The following is a 14,341-nucleotide window of genomic DNA, read 5'->3' on the forward strand; positions in this document are numbered from 1 at the left end:
AGGAGGAGGAGGTGGAGGAAGAGGAGGAAGGAGAGGCGGAGGAAGGAGGAGCCCGAAAGTGCTCAGTTCCACTTAAACGGACTGCAGATGAGATCGCTGCAGGAGGGGAGGAGGGAAGGAAAGAGAGATGGAAAGAGAGATAAAAGAGATGGGGAGGGAGCAAGAATGAGGGGCTCACACACACACACGCGCACACACACACGCACACACACACACACACACACACACACACACAATGCAACCAGTGCCTAAATTACATGGTTGAACAATGAGTGAGTGATCATGATCACTTTGCTCTGCCTGATAACAGTTTACCACGGAGAGAGGACTTGAAAACGGTGGAGAAAGTGAAGAGACCGAGAGACAGAGGAGAGAGAGACACCGTCGAGAGAAGAGAGAGAGGGGCAGAGTGCTACATTTTCATGTTTTCCTATAACGATAACCCCCCTCCCCTCCAACTCCCCCCGGAACACGCACACCCCTCACCCTTCTGGGCAAACTCGGGGTTGCCAGACAGCTTGCTGAGGTGCATGAACTCCAGGTGCAGGGTCCCGTACTCTGCCAGAATACTGCTGCCTCCGGACGCCCACGGCCAGTTCCTCCCTATACCACTGGGGGGGGGAGAAGGGGAGGCAGTAGATTGGGGGGAGATGGGAGGACAGACAGGAGAACAAACACCGTCATTATCTTTTCTTCTATCGTCTTTTGGACAACTAATCTCTAACCATTAACAGCTAACTGTCTCTCTGTGTGTGTGTGTGTGTGCATGGCCTTGAATCATTATAGGGGCTGAGAGGAAGATAAACAGCTGGTTGCTAGGGTGACCTTTCTCATATGCCAGGATCATGGTTGGCATTGACGCATGGTATGCCAACACGCACTTCCACATACACATACTTACACACAAGAACACACACACACACATAAACTAACACATACAGATACACAAAACCCCAAAACAGACCTTCAGGCAGGAGGTGTGTGAGCGTGTGTTTGTGAGTCTTTGGCAATGTGTATTCATGAGCTTCTTACCCACCAGTGTCATCACTCCTCCTCTCTCGCTCTCACACACACACACACACACGCACACACAGAAAAGGCTTCTTGATGGCACTCAGGAGCACAGGATGAGAGGGAAGGCGATGAGGAGGAGAGTTAGAGATTAGGCTCTTCATAGATGTTGTAACTCTTTAGAGACTTGGTTTTGCCATAACAACCCCCTTTCCTGAACAATCCTACTTTCTTTCCCTTCTCATCCCTCCCCCCCCCCATCTCTCTCCCCCCTCCATCCTCCTCTACTCATCTTCCTCATCAGAATGAGCCAAAACAATTTGTTTTCGATTTCACAGCTGATTACATCATGTCTCCTGAATTGAAGAGAAGCCCACTGAGGAGAGCGAGGAAAAGAGAGAGAGAGAGTGGAGGAGGGAAGGGGGAGGAAGAGAAAGGCCTGCGTCGGGCTCCTTGCCTACTGTTAGTTTCTCTACGCCTCTTCCTCCATCTCTTTCATCCCTCTCACCCAGGCGAGAAGGAGATGGATAGATATGTTGTTAGTGGCATAATTACATTCTTTAAATCATGGCTGCTTGGTCCTTGGGGCTGGAGATGTGTGTGTGTGTGACTATGCGTGTTTGTGAGTGTGCCTGTGTGGGTTTGTGAGTGTGTTCAAGTGTGTGCGCGTTGTGATGTATGTTTGTGTCCAGGTGTGTAAATGTGTCCAGGTGTGTGCGTGAGGCACCATCAGGGTGAGTTCTCTACAGCAGGCTGTACAGGGAGCTCTCCTCTACTCCCTCCAGCTACTGGAACATCTCTTGCCCTGGTCCTAACACTCTCCAACGTACATCTCTCCCTCAGGTCCCAACACCCTCCTCCTTCCAACTCTCCCATAGGTCCCAACACTCTCCATCTAACACATCTGCCCCAGGTCCTAACACCCTCCAACTACTGTAACATCTCTACCCCATGCTGACAAGTCCCCCCCAGGTCCTAACATCAGTCAACTAGCCATCTTAACAGGCCTCGTAAACTCCAGGCTAAGATGCCCAGATCTCAGCCTTGAAGGTGGGGAACACCGACAGAACAATCCCGCCATGTTTCATTCTGATCCCTGACTGAGAGCGAATGAGTTAGCTTTGACCATTAAAGTGTGGAGGACATAGGTCCTAACTGAAGTTCAGTTAGAACACATGGCAACACATTTTCCGATCTACTCATTGATCTTGGAGTGAAAAGAGAAGTTAGAACAGACATCTCATCAGAAGGACGTCAGAATCCCCTGAGGATAACATACTAATGTTGAATTAGAATCAGGTCTGGACTTCAGTCTCTCTCTCTCTTTCTTTTCTGTAACTCTCTCCAGGACGTCCTCGCTCTCCGGTGCCTGTCCCTGTCTTTCTCACTCTGGTCTCCTGCCACCGCTGAGTAATAAACAGTGATGGTCCAATGTGAATTTGTATGCTTTCAGACTTCCTCTGTGTTGTGTCCTCCCGATCTGGTAAGATCTGTGAGTTCCGTGTTTGAGACGGGGTCCTTGTAACCTTCATGGTGACTGAACTCCCCTGAACTGGACAGGAGCTCCGGTGAACCGAGTTTCATTTCACTATGATTTCCTTTACTAATGATGTCTCTGAAGGTATGCTTCTGTATTGATTTGCTTCATGATCACGACGCATTGAAGAAGCTCTCCAGACCACCCGACCTGTAGAGTGTCAGCAACACTAGAGTCTACTTTGCTGAGTCACTGCCCATTGTGAGCTAGACAATACAAGGATACACTTTAGGCCAATTTGAAAGTAAGGGAGAGATGAAGGGAGAGGGGGAAGGAGGGAGGCATCAAGGGAAGGTGGGAGGGGAGGGAAGGAGAGAGAGAAGAGAGGGAGGGGTTGAGGGAAAGAGGGAGAGACGGAGGTCCTTGAGTGAAGAGGATAGACGGCAATCAACAGCAACACTCTCCTGTTCCACTTCCAGTTCTCAGGAACAGTGACCCACGCAGGCCACAGTCACAACTGGTGTCCTCCCACACGCCATCAAACACAGCCACGCTCCGTGTCCTGGCTGCCTCCCAGCCGACTCGACTCGCGTGTGCCATGCTCCCTACACGCATGTCGGTGGGGGCGTCGAGCAGGGACGGGGCACGGTTGCCATGGCATCGATGGATCCCTCGCCCTCATCGTCCTCAAAACTGGTATGATTTTCTCACGTTTGCTTCGTGTTATCATCCATCTTGAGAGTTGTGGGAGGTGGGTGATTAGGCTCTTGAGTACAGAGATGAGTATGACAACTTGGTTTCTTGAACTAGAGTCACACCCTGTTCAAGCAGGTGATTCTCTATTAGATAACACACACACACCCCCACACAACAAAAACACCCACACACCCACACCAACCAACATACCCACACCCACACACACCCTCCCCTCTGGTAGAAAATAATAGCTGGAGATTAAAGTCGCAGCAGTGTATTGTGATGGACATTAGGATCTATAACCCTGGAGGGAGAGATCATCATTTGCATGACAATCAGGCATCCCACGGCAGCAGAGGGAGCTTCTGGAGGGGAGCGGCGTTGTCGCTCAGTGCTGTCATGGGGCTCCGGTAAACGCCGTGCACTCACCGACTGAAAATTGGCCAATTACGTAAAACAATGAATAATGTCTAAAGCTTAGACCCCTGGTGCCTTGTGGGTAATCGTCGACGATGGGACCACATTTGCTAACGTTTCATTACATTAAGCAGCATTCTATTAGATGTGCCTACCACTGGTAGATGCTGCTTCTGATGGAGTTCATCTGTGTAGTTCACTTTGCCAGACAGCAGCATCTCTAGAGGTGTGTGTGTGTGCTTCTAGCTTCATCCAGTCAGAAAGATAAAATGAATCAATTTGTCTGGGGCTGAGGTTGAGGCCAGAACTGTTTTCGCAACAGTTTGTGCTTGTGTGTGTTGAGGGCGGGGCAATGGACCAAATTAGTTTGCTGTGTTTACGGTGATGTCTGGCACTATCTGGAACGTTCTGGTGTTTGAGTCAGACACGTCATGTGGCATGTGAGACCATCTTTCCTTTTTTCCGTTTCTTTCTCCTCTGATCTTCTCTCCCTTTCTCTCGTTTTTCTTTCGCAAATACACACACGCACACACACACGCACAACCGCACGCTCAACAAACGAGAGTTTTCTCTCACACACACACATCACACACACTTTCACAAATACACGTGTGTGTGTGCCCTGACCAGACTCCTTGCCCCAGCCATCTCCCCATTTAATTGAACTGGGTAGGTTAAGTCAAGTCAAACTGCTGTCAGGCTTGGGCAGGAGGCAGAATGTGATTTGGGAATCCTTTATCTGGCTTAGGGTGCTAATACGAGGATAGGAAGTGGGGGGGCCGGAGGGGTGCATGAGGGGTGCGGACCAGAGATAAGAACCAGGGAAGGACTGCAGAATAAATATGCTGGGGTGTCAGAGAGCACAGGATGAGGGAGAGAGAGGAGAGAAAGAAGGCGAGGAAGGACAAAGAAGCTGGGGGACACTGCAGTGGGAGTGCAGTGTGCACATGGTGATGGATGAGTGAAGGGGGGGGGTGAAGGAAGAAGAGAGGAGGAGAAAAGGAGAGAAAGACAGAGTTTAAGGAGGAGAGGGAAGAAGAAAGAGAGAAGAAGAAAGAGAGGGAGACTTCTTTCTCTTCGGAGCCTCACTAGCCACCTGTTCTTGATATTACAGATTCCACACCTCCATCCACCCATTCATTCATCCCTCCATAAGTCTCCTCTTATCCCTCCATGCTCCTACGAGGCTCCTCAGAGAGAGGGAGGGAGAGGCGGAGAAGAGGGGAGGAGGGGGAGAAAGACTCTTGATTAATCTTTTCACCACTTCAGAGGGAGAGAAAACCCTGTGAACTTGTTCTTTTTCAAACATGGTCCGTCTGTCCCCAGAGACGATCTGGGGAGAGCTGAGGAACACCATGACACACTTCTAGAGGGGGGAGGGGGAGCAAGGAGAGGAGAGGGGGATGAGAAGAGGATGAGGAGAGGAGAGGGGGATGAGAAGAGGATGAGGAGAGGGGGATGAGGAGAGGAGAGGGGGATGAGGAGAGGATGAGGAGATGAGAGGGGGATGAGGAGAGGAAAGGGGGGATGAGGAGAGGAGCAAAGAGAGGATGAGGGAAGGAGCAAGGAGAGGATGAGGAGAGGGGGTTGAGGAGAGGAGCGAGGAGAGGAGAGGGGGATGAGGAGAGGATGAAGAGAGTTAGGGAGGTTGAGAGGAGGTGAGGAGGAGAAAGGCCAGGGCTTTGAGAGATGAGCTCAGAGACCTGCTAAAGAGCTGTGGCGAGCTTCACTCCCACAGGTCACACACACACATACACACACTCCCTGTCTCTCAAGCTGTTGACTACTAAATCAGCAAAACTTCCACTACAACAAAGAAGAAACACCCCTAAAGATACCATATAATATGTGAGAATATTTATAATTATTCCTGCATTTAAAAGGATACTCATGGTTCAGACTCTCAATCATTATGCTTTGATGTTACTTCGAGAACAAAAACAACGACACTTATTACAAGTTTCCTCAAGCAAAATTAAAAAGCAGCGTTTTCCTTTTCAGATGAAGGAATAAATTCATGTAGAACCACTATTTTGTAGTTTAGTGTCTTTGATGGGGATTTAATAAAGTTTAAGCTTTTTAGAGGACAACATCTATGTAGTTTGTAAGCCCTAATTAAATACTTCTATTCCTCTGATGTTAATCTGTTTGATTTACAGTACGGTACTGTTTGTGTGTTTGTTTAGGTGTGTGTGTGTGAGAGAAAGAGAAAGAGAGAGAGAGAGGGAGAGAGGGAGAGAAACGGACCCTCAACAGAGTGTGACCGGGGGGAACAGAAGCACAGAGGGACCACAGACGAGGCACCTCTAGGGAATCAATACATCAGATCAAATCATGTTTCTCTCTCCCTTCTCAGGTTCCAACTGATCGACATGCAGCTGGTCACGTGACCCGAACCGTGCGCTACTGATAAGTAACGATCTGTGTTCAAACCTGCTTTCAGCACTCATCGATATTGTCATCATCTGCCCTGTCCTGTCTGCTGCTCCTGGAGAGCTGCTGTGGAGCAATAAAGCTTTCATCATGACACTCACACAGGAAGTGCTGTGGTCAGAAAATGACATTGAATCCTGCATTGTTCATCAATCAATATGTTTTGGGATCGATCTGAGAGAGGAGGCTGGGGAGGCTGGGCTGGTCAGAGACACGTGACTGGGCTGGACACTAGGGGAGGGGTGGGAGGGGGGGGGGGAGGATTGCAAGGAAGAGGAGGTGCGGCAAGAGATGGAGTGGTGGAAAAGGTGGAAGAGGAGGAAATAAATGAGGGGATGAAGAGAAAGTAAAGCAGGCCATAGGAATATATAGTCATGGATGATGAAAAATAATTTGAGAGAGAGAGACAGAAAGAGAGAGCGTGACAGAGAGAAAGAGAGAGCGTATAATTGGAGCATGGTCCTCAGGGTGTCTCAGATCTGCTGGTCTGATCTGGGTCAAGGTTACAGAACTGCATTCAGAGGAGATCAATGCTGCTCCTCTTCCTACCTCTTGGACATGCTCTCTCCTCCTTCAGCTACCAGGCTCTCTATATCTTCTATTTGTCTGACTGTTCAAGTACAGAGTAGTAGTCAGTTGTTAGAAGCAATGCCTCTGTCCCTCGCACCCCCAACCCCTCCACCCACCCATACCCCCCAACCCCTCCACCACCCACCCATACCCCCCAACCCCTCCACCACCCACCCATACCCCCCCAACCCCTCTACCACCCACCCATACCCCCCCAACCCCTCCACCACCCACCCATACCCCCCAACCCCTCCACCACCCACCCATACCCCCCCAACCCCTCCACCACCCACCCATACCCCCCAACCCCTCCACCACCCACCCATACCCCCCAACCCCTCCACCACCCACCCATACCCCCCAACCCCTCCACCACCCACCCATACCCCCCAACCCCTCCACCACCCACCCATACCCCCCAACCCCTCCACCACCCACCCATACCCCCCAACCCCTCCACCACCCACCAATACCCCCCAACCCCTCCACCACCCACCCATACCCCCCAACCCCTCCACCACCCACCCATACCCCCCAACCCCTCCACCACCCACCAATACCCACCCCTAACCCAGATGTCTAAGTTATTAAACTAGGCGAACTAGAGTTAGACAGACAGAGAGAGAGATGCTTCTGGCTGTCAGGAAATGGGTTACATGGACCTGTGGGTAAGAGGGTGAGCATTTAAAGTGGGACAAAGTGCACATAACAAAATAGCCCCTCCTTCTAGACCTATATCTTTTTCTTTCTTCCTTTCCTTCCTTGACTCCCTGCATGTTAAAAGAAGAGTCACTCCTCCCTCCCTATGTGAAGGGTAGAGACAGCCAGTCAGAGAAGACATAGCCCAGATTCAGTCCAGGTCAGAGAAGGGGCAGAGACACAGGGTCAGGGGTCAAGGGCTTACACCGCTGGCACCAGGATCACCACAACATTAACCTCTGTCAGTGTGTGTGTCTGTGTGTGTGTGTGTTGCATATCTTGCAAGGCCAAATAGTGGTTTGAGAGGAGACACACACATACACACACACACTCTCGTTCTCTCTCTCGGCTGCATTCCCAGAGGAACCCATGGTAATGATGCATGTTAAAGAAAAAAATCTTGTTTTCATTGCTCCATAAGCAGGAGGGATTAATCTGCCACGTACAGCCATCTCCATGACAACCAGGCTTTTAATTAATATCTGCCTGACGTCGGTGTGTTGTTGGGAGGATGAGGAGGGAGGAGGAAGAAGCCTTCCCATGCTTCATGGTGAGGAGGGGGAGAAGAAAGAAGTGGGAGAGAAAGAGGGAGAAAGACAGAGAAAGAGAGGTCGATTGATCTGTCTGTCTGTCTGTCTATCTATCCTCCCCTCTATTTTACAGTAATCTCTCTGTTTAGGTTGCTTGGCTGGCCACTGATAACCATGGGGGATTTTCTGTGTGTGTCTTTTTGTACAACTGACCTCTATGGGTGTGTGTGTGTGCGCTTGAACAAGAAGTTCAGGGTCAGTCCAAGACTACTTGTCACTCTGAATCTGTAAGCTGGACCACACTCTCACTCTCCAGGGTACTGTTCTGCCCGCATACACACACACAAACATAGAGGTCAGGCCTGGACACACACACACACACTCGTAGAGGTTGGCCCTGGGATACAAACACAAACACAACCACTCAGATACAGTGCCAGACAGTATTCTAGACTAGACTGTCTTTTATGGACAACAAGTTGCTGTCAAATCCCACTAGAGCTGACCTAACATGAGAAGAGAAGAGAGGGGAGGAGACATGGGGGAGAAAGGTGAGCAGAAGGGACGGGGAGAGGGGAGGTGAGGTGAAGAGAAAAGACGGGGGGGGGGAGGTAAGAGATGAGGAGAGGTAATGAGAAACGGGCGAGGAGGAGAGGAGGGAGACCACATGAGGTGTCACTGACGTCTTGAGGTTGAGCAGAGCCCAGGGGATTCCAGTGGGAGTCCTGAAGGCTGGAAGCAGCTTCTCTCCCAGCTCCACAGCCTTCCTACGAAACACCTGCAGAGAGAGAGAGAGAGAGAGAGAGAGAGAGAGAGAGAGAGAGAGAGAGAGAGAGAGAGAGAGAGAGAGAGAGAGAGAGAGAGAGAGAGAGAGAGAGAGAGAGAGAGAGGTGTCAGGAAAACAATACGATCTGTTTTATTTTCACACCTTGGTGGGGGAGGCAGCTCCCTGTGTGTGTGTGGGTGTGTGTGTCTGCTGCAGGCTGATAAGAAGCCAATCAGATAAAAGGAAGGTCCCATGCACTTGGATTTTAAACGCTTCTCTGCCTTTGTCCATCTCCCTCTCTTTCTACCTCAATCCCATCATGTCTCTTTCATGTCCCATTCCTCCCACTATCCCACTTTCACCTTTCCTTACCCCCCTGTCCGTACCTCCCTCTATATCTCTGCTCCATCTCCACTACACCTCTCTCCCTCCCTCTATCTCTCTCTCTCACTCCCTCTATCTCTCTTCCTCCCTCCATCTATCCCCTAATCGCTTTCATCCCTCAGACCTGCTCAGGAACACAAGTAAACACAAACACACGCACAGTCAGTCAGACAGACCCACAAGCGTTACAGAACATCCTAACAGCCTCTAGAGGATTTGTGAATTGCCTCTATAGGATGACCCGAGGTCTCTATACAAACAGACAAATCAACTACCTGAGTAAAACAAGAATGTTGTGTGTGTGTGATTGTCTTTAAATGAGTGTGTGTGTGTGTCCTGCACAGGTCTTCATCTTGTTCAATTACACTTTCATGGTTTCACTCTCCGGTCGCCATGGCAACCTATGTGGCCAGTCTGGGTTAAGAAGACAATGTCACATCTTAGATAAATGCCGTTAATAAAGCTACACACTGGATAAATAGTGGAGATGTATGTGTATGTGTGTTTGTGTGTTTTAGCGAGAGGGAGAGAAAGACAATAGATGAACTATCCACAGTCATTAAACAAACTGTCAACAAGGTTTAATAACCAATCAAATGCCCACACAAACACACACACAAACACTGAGCTGCTGGCTGTTTGCTGTCTCTTGATATTAGTTAATATTGAGGAAGATAATCTCATTTCCCACTATGCTGATTTAGACTAGAATCCATCTCTGCTCCGCTGGGCTACATGGAGTGTGTGTGCCTGACATCTGTCAAGCCCACTCTCTCAAACACACAAATACACGCACACACTGTAAGTAGCACAGCGACGCTAGGACTTATAGGACTCATCAGGAAGGAGAGCTACAAGACGGAGTAGGGGAGAGAGGGAGGCAGAGAGGATGAAGGAGGGGAGGGGAAACACAGCGAGAGGGTGGGGGGTGGGAGGAGTGCGAGCGAGAGAGAGGAGACAGACAGGGAGAGAGGGTGGAGGAGGGGGGGGGGGAGGTTGGAAGGGAGCATCTGACCCTGTATCCAGGGAGATGGGGGAGATGAGACAACTAAAAAAGACTAGTTGAATCATTTTAAGACAGTGGAAAAGGGGCCCACTCAATTTGCCCTCCACAAAGTTGTTTAGGCCTACAGAGAAAAGGAAAAGTTTGTGTGTGTGAGGCTGCTTAGAATGTGTGCTCTGTGCCAACCGTTCTGTCAGACTGACAACGAACCAGCCGCTAGATAACAACTCTAGAGTATTGGACTTTGGTGGAAGATGGGGGGGTGGTGGTGGTGGGGGGGGGATTAGGCAGCAGGAGACATATAGAGGGAGGAAGAGAAGAGGGGAAGGGGGAGAGGAGGATTGAGAGAAGGGGGAGAGAGGGGGGGGGGTAAGGGAGAGAGAGAGGGGCGAGGGGATGGGAGAGAGACAGTAGAGGAGGGAGGGAGAGGGGAGCTGGACAGCCACTAACTAAGATGAATGTTGGTTGTAGGCGAGGTTGACCAGGGGGGAGACCCAGGAGAGGTAGCCCAGATCACAGCCACATCTGGGGGGAGAGGCTCTGACAGGACCTGGCACCTCCTGGAGCAGTCTATCCAGTCCATTCCCCCAACTCTTCTTCCCCCTCCCCTGTTCCCTCCCCCATTCCACACATCTCCAAATCCTGGACGCTTAGCAGAGACACCCGAGTGTGTAAGCGGGGTCTCCCAGTGCAACCAACAGGGGCTACGTCTGTCCTGGAATGACTCGAGTTCTTTCTTAAAACATCCATTAGTAAAGCTCAATAATATAACTCTCCAACCTCCACTCCTTTAAACCTTAACACCACTAATGTTTGTGTGTGTGTGTGTGTGTGTGTGTGTGTGTGTGTGTGTGTGTGTGTGTGTGTGAGTGTGTGTGAGTGTGCATATGTGCATGCGCGCATGTGTGTGGTGCCCCAGGTAGACTGAGAGAGGAAAGTGAAAGGGCACTTGAAGGCAATTACTGGACTCATTTGTGGGGGTTTATCTCAGAAGTGAAGACCAGGCTCTGGCAGTGACAGACATCTCCCTCCTCCTGCTCATCTGTTCTCTAACCTTCCTGCAGCTACTCATTACCAAGCATCAGAGAGAAGGAGAGCGGGGGGCAGACATGTAGAAAGGGAAAGAGAGAGGGTGAAAGAAAGCATATATATGTATATAGTATTTTTTTGTAAAGACCCAAAAGAGAAAGACCACAGCAGCAAACGCATACACACATACACACACACACACACATTGCGTTGCATCAATTGCCCATGCATCAAATAGGGTTTTAGGGCTTTGGTCAATAATGCAGTCTGAAGAGAAAAAAGAGATCCCGCTTTGAACTTACACTAAAGGAATAGAGGAGAGGAAAGGAGGGGAGAGGAAAGGAGGGGAGATGATGCGATGGGAGGGGAGAAAAGAGGAGCCAGTCTGTGAATTTGAGAAGCCAGAATCACAGTATCCTTTCTTTGAATGCCCAGACATTTGCTTTTCTGCTTCCTCCTTCCCCAGGGGAGTGAGGGAAGAGGGTGACGGAGGAAAACAAGCAAGAGGAGGAGAAGAAAGCCTGCACGGTGTTAGAGAGAATCCTTCAGGGTGGAACCGGCACACAGACGGAATGCCAGCCATTTCTCTCTTCCTCTTCCCTTTGGTCTACCCCCCCCCCCCCCTTCCCATCCCCTTCTCTGACACACACCCTGACTCCTGCTCCCTCTTCCTCTCCCCCACATGTCTTCTGTAACAGTAGTCCTCCTCAGTGGAACCTTGACTGTCCAGCTCTTCCAACCTTCCCCCCTTCCGTTTACTTCCATTACTAACCACTGGTCAGAGACAAAGAGATGGAGAGAGAGAGAGCGATACAGAGAAGGAGAAAGACAGAGAGAGGGGAGGGGGGGAATAATAGACATAGACTGTGAGCACACCAGAAAGCTCCTGCCAGAACTGATGAAGCCTGATCTCAGTGTGGATCAGACAGAACCCCATAGAACCAGACAGAGCTGGAAGAAGAAAAAAAGAAAGAAACCAGAAAGAACCGGAGAGAACCAGATAAAACCGGACATAACTGGATTGAATTTGGAAGAGAGAGCAAAGAGAGAGGGAGGAGAAGGGAGGAGAGGGGGAGAAGGCCATTGCTGCCCCAGAGGAAGAGAGGAACAATGCTGGAGAGAAGGAAGAGCGAATGGAGGGAAGTCTTTTTCTCAAATTCAAAAGGGCTTTTATGGCATGAGACAAATATTTTTCCTTATTATTAATATTGCCATGGCAACAGTTTTAATTTAACCAAATAAATGTAATTAAAACTGGTCAGACACTGAAGTAAGACTATTGCGACTAGGCAGAACAGTAGAGGATGTAGTAGATATAGATAGATTACTAATTACTAGAGTAGGTGAAGGTGAAGTAGTGTAATTATTATATTATTATGAGACTGCCCAAGCCACCTGTTAGCACACAGGTCAGTGTTGACAGGAATTAGCATACTAGCACGTTAGCACGACACTGGCATCTACACCATAGTGTGCTGACAGGAGTTAGCATAACAGCACTGTGGTACACCGGTCAGGCATGTACGGCTGTGCAGAACAGAGTGACAGCTCGAGTGATGTTGCCCGCTTTGATGCGGCCTTGCCTCCTGTGGTCCGCTAGGAGCCAGAACAAAAGCTTGATCCACCTCTCGGAGCTCTCAAGTCTCCAAGTAATGATGACAGGGCCAAACAAAAGCTAGGCTGTCATCCTCCCTCCTCAGATCTCCCAGAGTCTGCCCTGAGAGCTGGCAGAGATGGCACAACCTTTAAAAGCATCTCTCCACTCACATCAAACACTCAAACAGCCGTCGTGGAGTGGGGAGGGGTGGGGTTGAGCGGGAGGGGCTGGGGGCTGGTGTTTATGCAGTCATACACGGACACTGGAATCAGGCTTATGCAACCCGCTCGGGGGTGAACAGGCAGCAGGGAGAGAGGCCTGGATGCACGAGGCCTCTCTGTTCAACCCTACGGCTGGTAGAATATTAGAGAGAGCCTAAAGAAACAATGGCACAGTCGCAGTCGTTTCCTCCGAGATGGGAGATAAGGTATCTCAGATAATGTGCCGATGTTGAGGGGGGACTCTTAATTGTTGTGCTGCTTCCTGTGTGGGAGCAAAGCATATTAACACTGCAGATGGTTTATTACGCTTATCAGCATGGAGATGAGACCCACTGACACGACGCCCCCCCTGCAGACACAGGTCCCTGGCAGAGGCTGACGCTCACACACACACACACACAACCACACACACACACACTCTAGCCTCACACTTTGAAGTTACTCTCTCACACCCGCGCTGAAACCAAACTAGGATGTTTGGTAGGAACAAACACTGTGAAGGTCTGCTGAAAAATAATGTCACTTTCAAAACCTGTAAATGGGTGTACAGAGCAGCCTTTCTCGGGCCCCGACCCCCCACCGCCTCCCCCACCCCCCGTGAGCTGTGATGTAGCTGAGTCGGGGGTCTAGACCACAGCTCCCATTGGCCACAGGCTGTACCGGAGTGGGAAATATGAGGCCAGGTCTAACCCAGTGGGAGACATATGTATGGACATGCTAACTGGAGGGGGCAGAGAGAGGAGGGGGGAGAGAGAAAAGGGGGTGTGGAAAGGAGGAGAAGAGGATTGTACAAATGTGGAAATAGAGAGAGGGGGGGGGGGAGAAAGAGAGAAAGGCAAAGGGAAAGGGAGAAAGAGAGAACATGAAGCAATGTAAGCTCGAGAGAGAAAGTGATGGACAGCCATCACAGCTTCTGTGGGCTTGTGTGATTCGTATCCTGCCCACGAACCAGCCTCAACACACTGACACACACAGACTAAACAGCTTCCAAACACACACATTCACACACACAAACAGGCTCCATGGACACACACACACGCACTCCAATGCTGTGAGGTGTTGAGGGCTGTAACTCTATTCATCTGCTTCCTCCCTATGACAAAGTATACAGTTCTGTTAAGAGACGTTTTGATTTCTTTCTTCACCTCCATGTGTACCTCTCGCTCTTCACCTCTATCTTTCTAGAGACAGCTGGATAAAAAGAGATGGGGGGGAGAGGGATAAAGAAAGAGAGAAGGAGAGAGAGAGAAAGCGAGAAAGGAGTGTAGAGATCCATCCTGCTGTCTGTGTGTTCATCACGTCCTGCTCCACTCCACAGAGAACCCATTACCTTTCCTCTCTAAGCTGCATCCTGTCACACAGTTAACCCCCTAACCCCTAATCCCTCCTCCCTCCATCCACCCCACTCTCCCTGGCCCACTACCTCTACCTCCTCTCTCCCTCCCTGCCTCCCTCCCTCCATCCCACTCTCCCTGGCTCACTACCTCTCCCTCCCTGCCTCCCTCCCT

At 50.1% G+C, this 14,341-nt stretch overlaps 1 protein-coding gene across 1 annotated transcript in view; it reads right to left on the reverse strand.

Moving 5' to 3' along the window:
• The window catches only part of man1a1 (mannosidase, alpha, class 1A, member 1), a 37,259-nt gene that overhangs the window by 2,008 nt on the left and 20,910 nt on the right, over positions 1-14,341 (reverse strand). Inside the window, exons 4-5 of the mRNA XM_067241744.1 lie at positions 8,517-8,611; positions 487-611 (exon numbers count right to left, since the gene is read on the reverse strand). Of these exons, the coding sequence (XP_067097845.1) occupies positions 487-611; positions 8,517-8,611 (220 nt within the window). The remainder of the gene's footprint in view (positions 1-486; positions 612-8,516; positions 8,612-14,341) is intronic.

Source organism: Osmerus mordax, chromosome 8, assembly GCF_038355195.1.
Source record: "Osmerus mordax isolate fOsmMor3 chromosome 8, fOsmMor3.pri, whole genome shotgun sequence".
In the NCBI taxonomy this organism is placed as follows: Eukaryota; Metazoa; Chordata; class Actinopteri; order Osmeriformes; family Osmeridae; genus Osmerus; species Osmerus mordax.